This window comes from Ylistrum balloti, unplaced genomic scaffold (assembly GCF_031769215.1).
Source record: "Ylistrum balloti isolate Yb309-2 unplaced genomic scaffold, AGI_CSIRO_Ybal_v1 Utg369830, whole genome shotgun sequence".
Taxonomy (NCBI): domain Eukaryota; kingdom Metazoa; phylum Mollusca; class Bivalvia; order Pectinida; family Pectinidae; genus Ylistrum; species Ylistrum balloti.
In genome coordinates this window covers 1374690-1394362 of record NW_026781993.1, presented here as the reverse complement: position 1 = coordinate 1394362, position 19673 = coordinate 1374690, and the positions used below count along the sequence as shown (strand labels likewise).

The window sequence follows — 19673 nt, the reverse complement described above, 5'->3', positions numbered from 1 at the left end:
TCATAATATCTTATACAGTACATATTGTTCATCTCAAGTCTCACTATGATAATTTACAACCTTTTGACAATTAGGATAAAAAGTTTCATATTATTTTCTCTCTATAGATATTTTGTAAGCCACATCACAATTGTACAAAATGTTGCATTTTCTGTAATGTTAATGCCAGTTACATCTTGTGTCAACTTACTCCATATTTTCTAACTTGAAAGAATTAAAAAGATACAATTTCCTCATGATGTTGTTTTCTGGAAGTCTAAAAAGGAAAGCACTTGACTAATCAGGAGTGACAACGGATGCTCCAGATGACACGTGTCCGTAAGCATGAGGTGAGCTAAATATGATAAATAAATTGCTGACTATATCTTTAATTCTGTATCAAAGAATGAAGCTATTGGTCAGAAAGAGTATATAAATATAGAAACACTCTGAAATAATAACATAGGCACTTTTTGTTACAGAGTCCAACAATAATTCATTACAAGGTATTGAGTCATGCATTGTTTGGTAAATGGAAGGCTGTTATGAAAAGTTGGTTGTCATGGTGATCATTTCTTCTACATTTAGGGATATTCTGCTGTTGTCACACTTTGCTGAACTTCAATCCAGCTGCAAGCAAGAGAAAAAGTTCATTAATCAAAATGAAACACAGTTTTAAATACAAGCATTGCATTCAAGTGTGAAATAAAATAAAAAATGATTTTACAGAAATTCTAAAAATATCTATTAATACATTAATCATTGCCAATTTTCAAAAGATAAAATTGATAGAGAAATTTATGTTTTGTTGGTTAAAAATTACAAAAATTTACATGAAAAATTACAATTTGTGGAATTCCATTTCTTAAGATTCTTGTTTTTTTATATGACAAGGTACAACAATGACTTGCATTACAAACATAAATTACACCTGTTTCCTTTTTTGTCAGAACAAACCAAAAAAATTAAACCACACACATTTTCACATTAAGAAATTATGGTCATTAAGCGATAAAGATTATTCAGTGTTGAAACTGATATTTGTGAATGTGTAAAATTGTGAAACTTTTATTTTACAAATGTCTGCAAATAATCTTAGGTATTTAAATATATAAAGGGATCTTACAGTTAGGCTATAGAAAACATCTGTCATTTACTATCATATTTTCTTAATTCATATTAGTACATTTAAGCTGTAAATGTGAGCATGCCAATAACATGTTGTGTGCAGAGTATTAAACATATTTACATCATAGAATACAGTCATCAGTTAAGTAAAACATTTAAAACAACTTTTCAGTTTTTTCATCAACTCATGCTCAACTGTCATATTGTTGGTTTGTTATATGGAAACCCATGCTCAAAATGAACTCATATTGGTCTTTTAGTGAAACATGTTAGCAAAACACTAAAACTTCTCAACATCAAAGTAATGAATTGTGTTTCAAGCCAAACCAGTACCACCAGAACATCCCAGAGAGGGTACTAGAATAAAACTGCATGGTATTTGGTTACTGTGTTATTATTGAGATGTTTATCTGGAGGAGTAGACTTTTACAGCGGTCAATTGAAAGGACACATCTCCCTTATATCTTGATTACATAGGAATTCATTCATTCAAAGAGAATGTATTCACAGTCATCTACAGTTCCTTCAAATCATAGCTATGAAGAGTTCCTTTTCTTAATGGTGACTGATTCAAAAGGACTTTCCATAAAAGGATGAAAAATATGTTAAATAATGTTTCAGCATTCCTTGGAAGACAATAGTCCAATTTCTTCTTTAATTAAGTTCATTGCAGTTAAAATAAGTCGAGCTTATTTAGATTTTTCAATGTTTGTTTTACTTGTATCTGATTTGTAAAGATATTGTGGAAGGATTTAAAACTGGACAACAATGGATGTAAGTCAATAATACATACACTTTTTGACCTGAAATCAAGTCTTTAAGCCTGTAAAGTCAACAGAAAGCTTACTATATACATCTGACTGTCACAGTTTGTTCCAGTCTACCTGTGGAGCTAAAACTAAGCAGTCCTGAGTAAACCATGTGATCTCGTTGGATTTATACAGATCTGTAATTGTCTGATCATTCATTTATGAGCATAACAGTCTACATAGGACTTGCCACTCTCGGAAGATAGATAACTCAAATAACATGTTCTTATGTATTTTCAGTCTGATAAATCCTTTTGTAAATTATTTCCAATAAATTCATTGAGGTTTAGAGATAGCACTTTTAATGAATACTTCTGATCAAAATACCATCTTTTGAGACTTAAACATTGTTTACTCCAGTTTTTATATATGTTCGATCCTGAAACACAGTTATTGCTATCTTTAATAACAATTTTTCACAAAGAAGTACCTGAAGTCGAATTAACTGATCTATCATCTTTATAAAATAAACATTAAAAAGTATTGTGAAAAAATGATTAATCTAATGAAAACAATTTGACAAAATTTAATTGTAGACAGCATAATACAACCTCAGGAACACGTTTTGTTACATCTGCTTTAAATACTATCGACCAATTTCAAAAGTTGATGAGCAGACCTAGAATCTGTTGACTATAGTGACATATAAGGAAACATATTCTTAGGCACTTATTAAGGAAACAATAACAAGAGGCCTATGAGCCTTAACGGTCATCTGCCTATAAAGACCTATATATGAAAGAGGCAAAATAGGCTTAAAATAAATAGCTCATCTACTCTACAGTTTACACAGAAGACATTGTTGGTTCATCAAGACATTTTCTGCTAACTCAAAATCCTATTCTTTATACATGCATGTTGAAAAAGCAAATTACAGGCCCATTATCAAGACCCTTGGCCTTTCAGTTATTGAAAAGAAGGGTCAAGATGACTTAAAAGTACAACACATGATATAATCCATTGCTCTGACTAAATTCATTTCAGAACGTAGCACTCCATCATTCTAATTCAAACTGCAAAGAAACAGAATCTGACAGATAGATGGAGTGATGATGGATGGACGAAATAACAGAAATAGCTAGCGTAAACCCAGTCACATCTAAAAGTATGGACAGAAATCTAATACTAACAACATGTAGGATCTAGAAAGCGACTACTTGTGTTTTCATCTTTTTGGATTCATACTGCAATAAAAACAGAAATTTATATTGATAAATCTGGATCAACAGTCAAATCTATCTTAAAAGATTATACATTGTATCAGAAAACTTTAGAGTTAATCACTCGTCAAAAACAGCAGGTTATGTAAAACATCATGTAAGCTACCAAACAAAGCAAACCAAAATATTCCCAGCAGGAAAAAAGCAGAAATTATCAATCAGACTAAACAATGTTGTCACTATAGACTACATACACAGAGATTGCTAGGAATGTCGTCCTCTACGGCTCCGACCTGTAACATATAAATTCTATGGTCTATACCAGTATCGGATTATGCCACTGTCTTTAGTATTACCTCACACTTAGGTCTGGCTTAAAGCAAAATAAATGACACCATGGTTTTCAGTATAACCTAACACTTAGTCTGGTTGATAGCAATATCAGATGATGAACTGGTATTTAGTATGACCTCACACTAGCTCTAGTTTATAGAAACAAGAGGTCCAAAAGGCATATATTGCTCATCTGGATATTTAAGTCAACAAAAGGTTCCCTTTTCCCCAAAGATGCTTCAGACCAAATTCAATTCAAGTCTGCTCAGTTGTTCATGAGTAGTTGCAATATAAAGTAAAAGTTGATAGACACTGGACGACAGAAACTGCAGCTGGCCTAGGTGAGCTAAAAATCAGTGACACCCTGGTCTTTGGTATGACCTCACATAAGTCTAGTCTATAGCAATAATTGATGATGCCCTGGTCTTTGGTATGACTTCACATAAGTCTAGTTTATAGCAATAATTGATGATGCCCTGGTCTTTGGTATGACTTCACATAAGTCTAGTTTATAGCAATAATTGATGATGCCCTGGTCTTTGGTATGACTTCACATAAGTCTAGTCTATAGCAATAATTGATGATGCCCTGGTCTTTGGTATGACTTCACATAAGTCTAGTTTATAGCAATAATTGATGATGCCCTGGTCTTTGGTATGACTTCACATAAGTCTAGTCTATAGCAATAATTGATGATGCCCTGGTCTTTTATATTACTTCAAACTTAGCCTGGTTAAAGCAAAATAAGATGACCTCACAATGCCATGCTCTTCAGTATAACTTCATTTAGTCTTGTCTACTGTTAAGTCATGTGACAACCTAGTCTTATGTCCTCACAATTATACAGATCTAAAGCAAATTCTGGGGGCATCCTTCCTTTAGCATGACCTGACCATTAATTATATCATAGATGACTTGTATACACACCTGACCTAGCTATATCACACCTGGCTTAGATATATCACACCTGACCTAGCTATATCACACCTGGCCTAGCTAAGTCACACCTGGCTTAACTATATCACACCTGACCTAGCTATATCACACCTGACCTAGCTATATCACATCTGACCTAGATATATTACACCTGACCTAGCTATTTCACACCTGACCTAGATATATCACACCTGACCTAGCTATATCACACCTGACCTAGATATATTACACCTGACCTAGCTTTATCACACCTGACCTAGCTGTATCACACCCGACCTTGATATATCACACCTGACCTAGCTATATCACACCTGACCTAGCTATATCACATCTGACCTAGATATATTACACCTGACCTAGCTATTTCACACCTGACCTAGATATATTATACCTGACCTAGCTATATCACACCTGACCTAGATATATTACACCTGACCTAGCTATATCACACCTGACCTAGATATATCATACCTGACCTAGATATATCACACATGACCTAGCTATATCACACCTGACCTAGATATATTACACCTGGCCTAGCTTTATCACACCCGACCTAGATATATCACACCTGGCCTAGATATATCACACCTGACCTAACTATATCACACCAGACCCAGCTTTTATCTAACCAGACCTAGCTTTAATCTAACAAAAGAGCAAGCTTTATAACAATACTGATGTTATCACTGACCTTATATCACACTTTGATATAAATTTTTTGATCCTATATATTCTGAAACACAAAATGAAAAAATATGTCTATGGACAAATGGACTTACACCCTAAGAGACACATTAGACTGTGTCTTTGGACAGACACAATACAGACAAATTAGATTCTATGGGCAGATAGACAGACACACTGAAGCAGATAACATTAGGTCTGCAGACTGACAATGCTAATCATACAAAATAATTCCAACAATGCGTGTCTATTAACTCCTTAACATAGGGCAAAATACTTTGTTTGAATAAACATTTCCAGTGTATACTATATAGGCTGTAGCCCTGATACAACATGGTTCTTCTTTGTCTGACTTTGAATCAGAAAAAAATTGGCGGCAACATGAGACATAATTTATGAAGTAAATTTATTGAGTTGAAAATATCTACAACACCAATGGAGGACATGAACACTACACCAGCTATAATTTCCCGTTGTATAGCGATTTAAAGTACATAGACTATAAATATAAACCAAAAGCAATTGTGTTAGCAGGTGTTAGTTTCTATAGAATGTCCGCTATCGTTATATAAAGTTTGACGGAAAGTGTCAGTAGGCCTAGGCTACAGTAAGGTAATGGACACTACTTAATTAATGATTTAAAGATCATGGAATGGTTGAGTTGGTTATCAAAATTGATGGGAACTAGGACATGGGAACCAAGGAAAATGGCCGCTAAGACACAATAAGTACAATGTTCAGTCATTAAGACTTGGCAGTTAAGAAACATAGCTTTTAAGACATACAATCCCTTAAGTAGCAACTAATACATAACGTTTCGAAAAATAGTCCTATGATGAACAAGATAATAAATAAGAATGTAACAGACACCCAAGAATACTGGGTCATGATAGGTGATTACTTCAGATAGATAGACAGCTGTGTCAACATAGACATGATCAGCTGATCATGAAGACAGATTATCAGATAGATAGACAGCTGTGTCAACGTAGACATGATCAGCTGATCATGAAGACAGATTATCAGATAGATAGACAGCTGTGTCTACGTAGACATGATCAGCTGATCATGAAGACAGATTATCAGAGAGATAGACAGCTGTGTCTATGTAGACATGATCAGCTGATCATGAAGACAGATTATCAGATAGATAGACAGCTGTGTCTATGTAGACATGGTCAGTTGATCATGAAGACAGATTATCAGATAGATAGACAGCTGTGTCAACGTAGACATGATCAGCTGATCATGAAGACAGATTATCAGAGAGATAGACAGCTGTGTCTATGTAGACATGGTCAGTTGATCATGAAGACAGATTATCAGATAGATAGACAGCTGTGTCTATGTAGACATGGTCAGTTGATCATGAAGACAGATTATCAGATAGATAGACAGCTGTGTCTATGTAGACATGGTCAGTTGATCATGAAGACAAATTATCAGATAGATAGACAGCTGTGTCTATGTAGACATGGTCAGTTGATCATGAAGACAAATTATCAGATAGATAGACAGCTGTGTCTATGTAGACATGGTCAGTTGATCATGAAGACAAATTATCAGATAGATAGACAGCTGTGATGTATAGATGTTGTATTCCAACTCCCTGATAACCCATATTGTTCATCAATATCTGATCAGATGAAAGAACTGGATGTTATGAAACTATGTTGTTATTCATGAGATTTCTTGTACAAAATTTTCAAATAAAACCCTGGTGAACTGTGACTTTTGACCTGACCTTTGCCTGTAAGAATCTGATGAAGTATAGAACTTAATACTTTGATAATAAAACATAAATGTGACTTAAATATGTGGAGGGGTTTATGAGGTTCCAGTGAATATTCCTCCGACACCCACTCCCACTCCTTGCTGGCTTGACCCCCTATCCCCCTGTGAAGAACCATTACTTTTTTATGTAAATTTCTAAATCAAACTATCACAATTATTCAGGGCTATTTATTTCAATCAGCATATGGTTGAATAATATATAATCCAAGTAAATATCTCTTGTATAAATCCATGTATATAAACATCGGCTTAGTCAGAACACATACAATATATACATGTGATCTGTCAAACCACCAGTTATACATAACAGCACTTTTTTTTAAAATCCAGACATGGCTGTCAGACTTGTTTATACCTCCAACAGCTGATGTTAAGGAACAATATATCTCCTCTAGAAAATGGTATCAGTTTCTTTAAGTAAACCCCAAAAATACAGGAACATCACGTCTCTGTTGAAAAAGAAAGAAGTTTTTTTTGTTTGTTTCATGTTTGTCACATGTTAAAAAACCACATGGTAATAAAAATCCAGCACAGACACTCAATACCATCCCCAGTAGGACAAGATACCTTCATCGTTACTATAGCAATTCCGACAGTGAAGTTTGTTGACCCGCACTCGTACGTCAGCCCCTTGGGACCCATTGCCTAGGGCAGTGTGACACACACAGCATCGGAAACATTGTACATGGTAATACAAACCGAGGGATTCAATCACCATGGCAGCACCAAAACCTGGGGTATGAATGAAAATTAGTTAATAAACTGAATGAATCCAGTACAATTCTATACACATTCTAAGTAAAAAGTTTTTAGGAACACTGTATTTGGTTATTGTGGAAAAAAATTAATAGATCACCGTTACAAAGAAATAAATTTCACAATAACTTACATTATTGACAAACAGATAATTTTGTTTTGTTTTGTAAAGGGTTTTGTCAAATCTACCCATCAAATCAATGAGGATATTTCATATTACTGTAATTTAAATGAAAAGTCTGTTTAGGATTTCAAACTGCAACCCCTAGCTTACCAGTCTTGCACTCAACTCATCAAATTGAAAAGATCTCTTCAGCCAAGTGGTAAACGGTAGTGAATATTTACCACGGTTGCATATGTAAAAGGTTGTTTAGTTAGAACTGAGATCGAAAAATTACAGAGACGAAAAAAGCAAAAATTACAGAGACGAAAAAAGCAAAAATTTCAAAGACATTTGAAAATATGCCTTACCAAGTTCCTGGCTACAATATGAGCAGGCCTGTTTACCACTGACAGCCATGAACTGCTCTGAAGGATTGAGTGGAGATGAAGGGGACGAGATAGATGATGTTGTTGATGAACTGGAGTTTCGTGTTGGCTTTGGAGGAGCATAGGGATCACCACGGTTTTTGGGGCTCAGACTACTGTAGTTGAAGTTTTGCGGTAATGTTTGAGACATAGCTTTTGTATTCTGTGATGCGGGGATGTACTGGCGATTATCTTGTCCATGATTGTGACTCACATTGCTAGACAATGATCTTGGTTGCGTTAAATTACTTCCCTGTGCATTAATAGATGCCTGTTGCTTTGGCAAGAAGGAATCATCACGCCAGCGATTTACGATTCCGTCGGACCCTGGTTGAATCGCGCCGTGAGAATTTTGATTGGCTGTTGCCTTACGCCGCCGTTCGGCTTCCTCTACTAGCCAGTGTTCGTGTAAATTAGGACTAGATCTATTATTGTCAGATCTTGCTTTTGAAACTGTCTTTAGAGGTTGTGGATCTTCTTTCATCCAGTTACTGGAAGATCGGTACTTTGGTTTAGGAACAGCAGTAAGATTGTGAAGGTCATTTTTGGTTGGTACATCTCTAGAAGTGAAATCTTTTGTTTTCGAAGGTTCAGTGGAGTTGACCTCCATTTCAGGTTTGCGTTGTAGGGGTGTAGCTCTCCTATTCATAGCTAACATATCTTCCCGTGTAAGTTTTTGCCTCGGTGGAGGTTCCTCTTTTTGAGGTGGCCATGTTAGATCGAGTTTTCGAAGTGATTGTTTGCTATCTGTATTTACAGAGGTTGAAAATTGTGACTTTGGGTTATTGTTGTGGTGAGAGATTTTTGTCTCTGGTCTATTTTCTTTCGTTTCCAATTGTTTTTTACGACTGCGTTCTAATTCTTCTCTCTCCTTTTGCATACGTTCTTGTTCTCGTTTAAGTTTTTCTTTTTCTAGTCGTAACATCTCCTAAAATCAGATAAAATAATAATGTTATATCATATTACACAGACATGTTACAGCATCTGAACATAAATATAAAACATCTGTGTTCATCAAAACAAAATGAAAACTGTAAACAACAAAAACAAAAAGAGTGAAAAAATACTTTTTTTTAACTTCCATTTTTAGGCCACTTTCGATTCATCTGAATGACATCAATTTGCATTAAGAAATAAAATAAATTTTTCAGTGTATTTGACACAAGTCATATGATTTCTTCAATACAATTAAGCCATAGATTAGCTCTGTCTTACTCTTAGGAACAGGGTAACCATTGAGCCTAAGATGACCTTTGACTCCTGTGTATGACCCTAGAATGACTTTTGACCCATGACCTTAGTTTTTATGGTTAACTATTGATAAGGCTACATACTGCCTGACTCCTGTATTTGACCCTAGAATGACTTTTGACCCATGGATCTTTGTTTTTATGGTTAACTATTGATAAGGCTACGTACTGCCTGTCTCTGTAACTCCTCCTCCTTTTCTCTAATTCTCCTAGTCTCCTCTTCCTCCCATTGTTTTTTCTCTGCGGCTAAAACCTGCTGTTCCTCCTGTCTAATCAACTCACGCTCTTGTTCAATCATATCTGAAAAAAAAAATAACATTCAAAACATAAGATACAAAAATATCTAAATACTGTACTACAATCTCCAAGAAAGTTTCACAACAATATCCCATTTCATGAGTATACAGATCCAATAGTTTTAATGAGTGCTGATTTGTAATATTCTGTATAGTGTATCAAATAATAGATTTCTTGGAATCATGAAAACCACTGTATTTTTTTAGTTTGCTTTTCCACATTTTATTTGGTAATAAGCTGTTGCTATTTTTTTTCTCAGTGGACTAAATTGTTTCCCATAAATTTTCTAGTCTATCAAATTTGATATTCATATCAAGGATTCAATTTTCACTTAGCATATAAGAAGACTTTCTTTGTTCAAGCCTGAACATAAATGAGCTAAAATGACTTCCCAGCAATCTATAAAGAATTATCTCCCTTTGTTTACTATACTGTAACCTTACCTGGGCTTGCAAATGTTCTTGCTTCTTGCTGTTTGTTGAGACTAACATGGAAGCTGTACTCTGGTAAATTATTATCACTGCAAACAAAATACGAATGTGATATGAGTGTCAAGTCACGTAACTACTGCCCAGTCATTCATATCATTGTTAAACAGAATGACGAACAAATATTTAAATGTCCTGTAATAAGCCCACCCCAAAACCATAAGATAGAGGTATTTTGTTTCCCTTGCTCCAGGAATATATTTGTGGATAAACATGTAATAATAAGATATTACAATATATGTTAGTTTCAATATTTTTCTGTGCGAGAAAATGCCATTACTTTAATAATTGAAGCTTTCAGAGGTATAAGACACTAGTATATTTATAATGAAGACTCTTAATGTACATACTTTTCAGTCATCTGGTTTCTAGGGTCAATCTGAAGCAGCCCTGGGTTATGGGATGAAGCAATTTGAATGGAAGTTTTCTTGGCTTGAGGCTCTGTGTGGTCAGGAATTTCCAGCGTGACTGGTTGACCTACTTGTGTCTTTGGCGGTGGCATCGAGTTATTCTCCTGGTGGTCTAGTTTGATTACCTGCGATTCTACTTCCTGTTCTGTATCATTCTGTAATATAGTCAAAAGATTGTAATAGTTTAAATCTTACAGTAAATTAAGCAATCAGATTTTTGAGGGGTGATTTTATTCACTTAAACTATGTTATTGCAGGAAAATAACGATAAATTTCAACAGTTTTACCTTTTTGTCGATAATGGAAGACTCCCAGGGATAATTAGCACTCAATCTCTTTTCCTCTTTGGGTGATTCAAATGCTGGATAAGCAGAATAGGCTGATTGGGGACGAGGCTTCCTCTGTTGCCAACGCCGAAGGATTGCCGGGGGTCCACCTCCATCATCTTCCTCAACAACTGGAGGAGGAGATGTACTGACAGGAGGGGACGCATGGGGCTCCCACTTATGGCTACTTTTTACCTCTGTAACATCAAGATTTAACATGTCAAAATTTATTTTACTGGCACAATGAATGAAAAATCAGTAAAAACAATCCTTTTCATAAGATTTGCTTCCTTTGGAGAATTGTACTATTTCCAATAAATATAAGTCCTATGATCAGCTGTCCTTAACTGTGATACAATTAATCTATGTTAGGTTTCTCTACCTGGTGGATCATTTTTCTTTACTGTGATTGTTTCCCGAGTGGAAATCGTCACTTCCTGTTTAGGGGTTATTTCTGTTTCTGGTGCTTTCTGCGATGACATCACATCATGTTGGACTGGGCTGCTGAAATCCTTTTCCTTTCTGACAGGTGTAATTGTCTCGTCAACAACATTTCCATTGCCCACAGGACTGGAACTTTTAATGAACTCACCCTGCACAGAAAATCAACATAACAATTAAAGAAGCTTTTTTAATTAGTTGTAAATTAAATTTCTTACCATTACTGTATAAGTTATAAATTTACGCCAAGATAAGTTATCATGTAACCATGCTGTCAACAATAACAATGTATATATGGTTCTATTAAAAGCTGATTTTTATGGTAACACATTACAGCATTGCAATCCTTGGACCCTGATGATAAGAACTCTGACATTATGACCTTGCTGAAATTCATCTTTGCAGTGACCTTGACCTTCATCAACACCTATAGATTGACATTGATAAACTGACCTTTGAACTTGATGATACCCACCTTAATATAATCGTTGACCTTGATGTCATTGTTGTTAGTTTCCTCCTCAAGCCTTGATTTTTCTGTGCTAGAAAAGTAGATCTGAAATAAAAAAAACACCATCTAATTAAATATTTAGATTTACTTATAAAAGATAGATATGCAGATATCTAATTGTGAATTTCAGTACTATACTCATATTCTCGTAACTCATGAGCTCTATACGTAATGTAATCTCTTTCAATAGATTTGTTTACATAAACTAACATTTCTTAGTACGACTACATGTGGACTGTATTTATAATACAAATAGATGTTTGGTATACTGCTATCCTGAAGTATGGAAAACAAAGATTGAAGTAGTTAAACCTGAGAATTAAGAAAACATTACAACTCAACACATCTCAATAAATGATAGAGAAAGTATCAACAAAAGTGGAATATCTGAGGATAAATGTTAATCAAACTGATACAGATAGAATTATTTTAATGAAATAAATATTGCTTGTATTCCAGTAAACAATATTCATTAAAACAGGATATCTTTGATGATGTTTTTTTATGATCACTGATTTACAAAGATTGTCAGATAAGTTAAGTTTTTAAAAAAATATATGCAATTTTCCTTAAAATAAATATTCCTATAAAAACAACAGAAAAAAAACATCAAATGCATTTGATGCTGAAATCACAACCATCTGAATCAGCATACATACGTATTGTGTGACCTGGGTCCCATAAGGGAACAAAGATTGAGTCCGTTTTATCATCACTCCCTAAGTGACTGTCCTGACTATTGTGGAGTGTAGCCTACCTTGCTATCTGAAGGCCCGCTGGGACTTTCTGAAGGAGACTTGAACAATGGAGATGACCTCTGTAGAGGTGACCCTGTCCTGTCCTCTTGGGTAAATGTGTTCCTGGTTGTTACAGGTGACGGATCACTACAAGTTAGTGAAGCTGAGTCTGGTGTACTTCTACTGCCTAGTGGAGAACTTTCTCTAGGTAATAAACCACTGTGCTGGTTCAGTGAGGGTGAACCACTTCTGTAACTGTGCTGGTTCAGTGAGGGTGAACCACTTCTGTAACTGGTCTCTGTGGAAGACGAGTTGATATTCCTGTTTTCAACAGGCGAAGCATTCCGGCGATATGATTCAGGTTTGGCAGCACTTGGGGATTGATTGCGTGTTCTTTGTGATCGTACCGGTGACACGGAACCATAACGGTTTTCTGTCCGAGTGGCACTTCCATATTTGTCCCCTGACAATGGGCTCACATACCCAGTGGGTGACTTGACCCTGGAGTTATGGCCAGTAGAGGAGGTGGAAGACCCTGAAGAGCCACGTGTCCGTGGTGATAGAGCAGACGACAGCTTTGGAATAGGAGATGTTGGGGACTGTGTAATAAAGGCGCTATCCTCCTCCTCATCATATTCATCATCTGAATGGAAGGTATTCACAAATATGTACTGAAAGGATTTTTTATCACATAAAGAGAACCCTACCTTACCTTGATTCACAAAGTCAGTCTTCCTCTACTACCATGTGTTTCCTATAATAAGCCCAGTGGCTGACAAAGGTGCAGAGGAATTCCACTATTACAGATCAATGATAAAGCATATATTTTAGCATTTCAATTGAACGTTTTTTAAATTTTGAAATTCAGAAATGACATTTTAACAAGTAAGATTTATCATAAAAAAAAAACAAACTTCTAACTGAATAACTTCATCCTTCGATCAAATCACACCTAGAAAAATTTGACCGCAATTCAGACCTCCTAAATTGGGTAATAAAGACTGACTACATGACCTTGAACTCTGAACTTCAGTAATCCAAAATCTAATTTAGCTGATGAAGTCATCTCTTGAAATTATCAATAAAATATGTTATGGAATTATCAGAAAATAAATCAATATATCTTTTAAAGATTTGTAAGTGTCCTTAGATCTGTCATTCAGACATGGGTCTTTTGTGTTAAATTGTTATTTAAGATTTAAATAACCCGTCCCTATAAATGTTTACATTAACATCATTTTAGAGAGTTATACCTGTTTGACAGGAGTGAAATGATGAAAATAACAAAAATTCAAAGAATGTAGATAAAAACCTGTGAACCCACTGGAAGTAAATTAGTAAACATCACCTGCTTCTAACAAACAAGCTCCAACTTCAAAAGGTATACACCTGAGAATTGATGATGCTGAACGGATACCATTATCCACTAAAAGTTAAATTCTAATTTTACCCTAGATTCTATTTGTTTGCTTTATGGTCTACTGTATGTCAGGTTTCAGTGATGAAATGTGACCAGCAGCCCATTAAAGGTCTCTTCTGATAGCATATTTAGGTCACCTAACTGCTACAGGTATTGGGTTTCTGTTTGAGATATATAGCCTTATAAACACATCTACAGGCTTTTATCACAGATTACTATGAAACTCTTCAGACTTTGGAGGTAAAGTAAGACATTATTATAGATTATATGGCTGCCAGGAAGCTGACAACACCAGACAAATTCTGTGGTGATGGTTATCTGTTGATAAGGGCATCATATTTTATCATTTTCTGACCATATACTGTAAATCACTCAGATTTCTTCAATACTTTATTTCACTAAACTTTTCAGACATGTTCACGAATACGTGATTTGTCAAATAGTGATCTAGGAATGACTTTAAATTTGTGAATAATAGGTTATTAGATAAATATCAGAAAATAAATCAGCATTGACATCATCAAGAGTTTTCTCCTACAAAAAACCACAAGGGATCTGAATATGTAAAGACTCACTTTAGATATTAACGCGAAAATAAATTCCACAAAAACTATAAGCTATTTACAGTATGTAACATCTGATATCGAATGCAGGAAAGATTTCTAACTTATAACGTATCATAAAAATTGTCCATTTCATTCCCTTTTTAGATAGTACCAATGTAGCATGGTATTGTGAAGCATGGGGAAATGAACCGAGGTTAAAATACATAATGGTGAAATGAACCCTCAATCGATGTTTCTTCACTTAATTTCTTGTTATTTTGTTTAATAAGTTCCTCCAAGCATAACAAAACTAAAAATAACCAGGATAGGGAAATTTAGGAACTGTGTTTCACTTTACCATGGGCTTTACTTTACCATTGAGGGGTCCATTTCACCATAATGGAGAATTGAACCGTGTTTCACTTTACCATGGGCTTTACTTTACCATTGAGGGGTCCATTTCACCATAATGGAGAATTGAACCGTGTTTCACTTTACCATGGGCTTTACTTTACCAAACTACAACGTTATCAAGCACTATAAGTTTAGATGATTGTGACGATCAGAAATGATTTACATTTTGTAACAGATACATATGTAGAGTACAAATCATCTTGTTTAAATATTGACCAATAAAATATTTTCTACAGCATCAAACGCAATATTCCCTTAGTTTTACTGATATAACAAGCTAAGTACAGTGCCTTTCTGTTTAGTTACAGACAGTATCATAACCTTGAACAGATCAGCCTCAGCCAAAGTAGTGCATATGGGTAAATGATTTTTGGTTATTGTTTTTTTTTGTTGGAAAGAATCCTTAAAATTGTCAACTTCAGATTCACCTCAAAACTATCATTTGTATGATTAACCAACAGCAGGTCATTAAAATGTCATTTTTATCTTACAAACTGGACAAGAATTTAACCTCACCTCCATCACTGATACTGCGTTTGACCTTGAGTTCAATCTGACCATGACGGACAGCTTCATCAATCAGTCTCTGGATTTGGGCATGAGCCAGTGAGGAGATGTCTCGTTTATTTATAGCCAGTATCTTATCATTCTGTTGAACTTCACACACATCAGCTGCACTTCCTGTAAACATTTAACAGTCAGCAACAATGAAGAATGAAATCTTCACTATGTCTGCAATCTCAACTTGATGTGAATCTTTTAATGTACATGTATGTTGTAACGTGATACTTCCTGTTAACACAAGCTGAAAGTTTGGCCTTGAGGAACGTTTTGATTTCTTGACCTTTAACACAATAACCTTGCCCTTGACCTTGAATTGATTTAATCATTTTTAGATCTAAGAAAGAAAATAATCACAAATCTAATTGAGACCCTTTGTATTATTGACTTTGTTGTCTTCTAGTTAGATATGAACATAAGACTCCCATACGTACCGAGTGAGACCTTTTGTACTGTGACTGGCTCTCGTTTATCAGCACCGCCTGATATCACAAATCCAAATCCTTTTTTATTGTTTGGTTTCTGACTAATCTTTATTGCTTTTTCCACTGATGCCTGCAAAACAATTGTATATAAAATCTATGGCTCACATAATCATCCCCAATTTTTCAACAATTTTCCAAAATAATGAGCCAGAAATTACATCAGGATAACACTAAACACAGACTGTGATCGCATTATGAATAGTTAAGTCTATAACTTCGTTTCCATAACTGATTTTGAGGTTTTAAATTGGCAAACCATGCATAGCTGCTTTTAAGTTCTATTCCTTCTGCAAAATGAGACCATGGTAACCATGGAAACCATGGAAACCATGCGTAGTTTGGATGATAGCAGTGATTGTCGGTCATGAAAAACAATGGTAACTAAACCATGAGAAACCATGTTGCAGAGTACAGCTGACAAAGTCAATAAGGACAACAAATCAAGAGACAATGCTCTCAAATATTGGTCTTAAAACTTTGATGAAACTTTTAATTAAATTTCTTAAGTCAAATGGTCAAAATTTACTGACCTACACAGAATCAAAAAGTTGACTGGTACATTATACAACTTAAACCTAACATCCCAAATTACAATTTTATATCTGAATCTGTTTTAGAAGTGGAAATTAAACTAAATTTTGATGGAACGATAGAATGACAAACAAAAATTTAATGTAATACAATAATTGCCCCTGACCATGAAACAACCAGGACTTAAAGACTTAAAAAAAAAACACATACACACATGTACAAATTCATATTGTGAACATATTCTGGAGGAAAAAAGTTGTCTTTCAGTTTTCTAGCTGTTTTCTACACTGCATAATGTGACATCAGTATTATAGTGCACTATGGAAAAGATGTGATATAATAATGCAACAAAGTTGAAATTACATGTAAGGATGATTTCAACTGTACTTTAAATCACTTATCTATAAAAATAAAGAAATAAAATTTTTTATAAAACAAGTCTTACGAACCTTAGTTGGCACGGGAACCGTTTTATCTGTAATCCTTGATCTCACAGGTGTTGTCTCTGCTTTATCCTTTGCAGAAAAACTAAAACTAGAACTTGGAAGATCAAAAGATTTTGATAGTCCTGATCTGGAATAATCCTTGTTCATGTCACTAAATTTTTTCACTTTAGAATAATCTACTTTTGCTTCCTCTTCCTTCTGTTCAAAGCTTTTTAACAAATTTGATAATTTTCCAATGGATTTAACAGGAGGACCTGATAATCCTGAGTTCCTTTGTGGTGTAGAGTCTTTCCTCCACGAAGAATCACTATCTAACACACTTTTCCTTGTAGTTGACTTTTCTTTATTTCTACTTTCGTGGACACTGGTGTCCTGTAATCTTTCTGATTCCACAGAGTTATCTTTCTTGTTTGACTCTTCATCACTTGAATCACTAGCAGCCCATGATGCTCTCCTTGTGTCGTCATAATGTATATAGGTACCATCACCACCAAGGGAGCTCTGAAATGAAAAAAAGTATTGTTGTATCATTATTTGCATTAATAAATTAACAAACATGTCACAATCAAAGAATAATTTCCTTATTCTTTGTTAAAAAGCCCCTGTATGCTGGTAAGTACAGCTGAATAAATAACTATAAACTTTATTTCACAACAATTGCGAACAAAGTTTTCAGCTTATATCAATCACTTTCGTTAGCATGAATGTAAGAACATAAGAGGTGTATTGTGGGAGGAAACAAGAGTATTCGGGGACCCCTTACCTTTTCACGTCCGTTCCAGGAACCAAATCCCAGACAGGTAGGTGAAAGGCAAGTACATTACAACTGTGCCAACAAACCACCCACACAGCTTAACCTATTGCTGCATGAAAATCATGAACCAATATTGTTTGATAATACCCCCATCCCCTGAGTAAGATATAGTGTGTGGGCCTCCTGGACTCAGAATACATACGGAGTGACAACTACATTTTCATTTAATTATTTATCAAGTGGTTTAATGATGTCCAATGAGCAAATAGAGAATTGAGGACCTAGAGCAAACATATATATATAGGAAACTAAACTGTACCAAAAATGATGGTGAATCATATCTCCTGTTTAAGCTGGTGCTCAGCCTAACCCCTTCCTCTAATACATATCCTGAGAGGGCCAAACCATTGACTCCAAGTGTCGAGCCTTATTACAGGATATTTAATAATTAGCATTTGTTGGTTATAATTAGACTTTAAGGCAAATGGTTTGGGTGAACTTTTCACCTGATTTACCTATTGCCGAATATAAATACAATAATAAACTTTATTGGATTGATTAGTATCTGTGTAACGAGAGGATGTTCCTTAAATCAACTACATGTTGGTGTTTAATGAGTAGGTATGAATGATTTAACTTAATTACAATTACAGAAACAAACATTAACTAGGTCACAGTTGCCTCAGGATAATCTGAATCCAGTTACTATAAATAGAGCATTAAAACAATCAGATATATTTTATTATACCACATAACAGTGTATTACACCTAGGGGGAGACAATCTGACACATACTGGTCTATCCTTGGATGACAGCATTGGAGCCTTTGTACGTTCACGTGAAGATGCCTCGACTTTGGGAGCTGATATTTTTTCCACTTTTTCCTCTACCGGAGCTGCGCTGGATGGAACCTTTACAGGTGTGAAGAGGTCATCATTATCGTCAACAGGGTAAAAGGACATTGGTTTCTTCAGGAATGTTCCTGTGCTTTTTCTCCTCTCCCTGTTATAATACATTCACAATTATGAAATTTGTAAATTGTAAAATTTCATCTTTATTATGTTGTATATACAGTTATTTATAACTAATGGAAAAAATGCATTCACATTTAATTCTCACTTCAAATGATCTACACTGGTTTATTAGATTTCATTTGCCCAAAGAGAGTACATAAAGGAAATAAGGCTTTAAAATGACATTCTCATTCTGTATAATATACTTCACTCACAAAGAATTTGATTGGTGAATTCTTCTTTTGACAATTATATCTTATTTTATGAAAGTAATCTACATCTCACGTAATAATCAAAAGCAACTTTGAAAGACTAGGAACAGTGAAACAAATGGTTTGAATTCTAATGTAAACAGTATTATAGAAAGTGGATCTGTACACACCTCGACAGACTACAGCAAGTAGACACTGAGTTACTCAATAATTATATCATTATATTGATGGACTACAGAATCAATCAGGCCAGTTGTGTTTACTTTTTCCAGTAGCTAACTTATTGGAAGGACATTTCAGAAACAGGTTTATCAAAGCAATGTATAAATATACCATACTTTACCAAATAAATACACTATATCAGATTTGAAAAAGACCAAATGGTGAAATTTGTAAAATGATCTACAAGGAAAGTTTCCATTTGAAATATGTTAAGCATTAAAATTTGAGTTATAATTGAAAACAAATTCAATTCAAAGAGGAAAAAAATGGAAATTTTAACAATATCACTCTACTTAGTGACTGGGTGTATATGTAAGGCAAACACAATTTCAATTAATAACCTTGTCCTCCTTCCAAGAATGTGCTTACGAGTACAAGTGTACTAATCAGGTGAACAGAAAATTACAATGTCTCAAAAAATTGCCTGAAACAGAGTTATAATGTTCTTAAAACGGCACGGAGTGTCAGGTTTGTGATCAATGATCACCTGTAGCGTTGAC

The 19673-nt window shown here is 34.8% G+C and overlaps 1 protein-coding gene across 1 annotated transcript in view; it reads right to left on the bottom strand.

Moving 5' to 3' along the window:
- Positions 1 to 403: 403 nt before the first annotated feature.
- The window catches only part of LOC132545173 (LIM and calponin homology domains-containing protein 1-like), a 79335-nt gene continuing 60065 nt past the window's right edge, over positions 404 to 19673 (bottom strand). Inside the window, exons 9-22 of the mRNA XM_060208849.1 lie at positions 18521 to 18728; positions 16976 to 17473; positions 15945 to 16065; positions 15466 to 15630; positions 12591 to 13213; positions 11798 to 11878; positions 11264 to 11474; positions 10843 to 11078; positions 10496 to 10710; positions 10101 to 10177; positions 9530 to 9660; positions 8054 to 9038; positions 7394 to 7558; positions 404 to 609 (exon numbers count right to left, since the gene is read on the bottom strand). Coding sequence (XP_060064832.1) covers positions 584 to 609; positions 7394 to 7558; positions 8054 to 9038; positions 9530 to 9660; positions 10101 to 10177; positions 10496 to 10710; positions 10843 to 11078; positions 11264 to 11474; positions 11798 to 11878; positions 12591 to 13213; positions 15466 to 15630; positions 15945 to 16065; positions 16976 to 17473; positions 18521 to 18728 — 3742 coding nt within the window. The 3' untranslated portion in view covers positions 404 to 583. The remainder of the gene's footprint in view (positions 610 to 7393; positions 7559 to 8053; positions 9039 to 9529; positions 9661 to 10100; positions 10178 to 10495; positions 10711 to 10842; positions 11079 to 11263; positions 11475 to 11797; positions 11879 to 12590; positions 13214 to 15465; positions 15631 to 15944; positions 16066 to 16975; positions 17474 to 18520; positions 18729 to 19673) is intronic.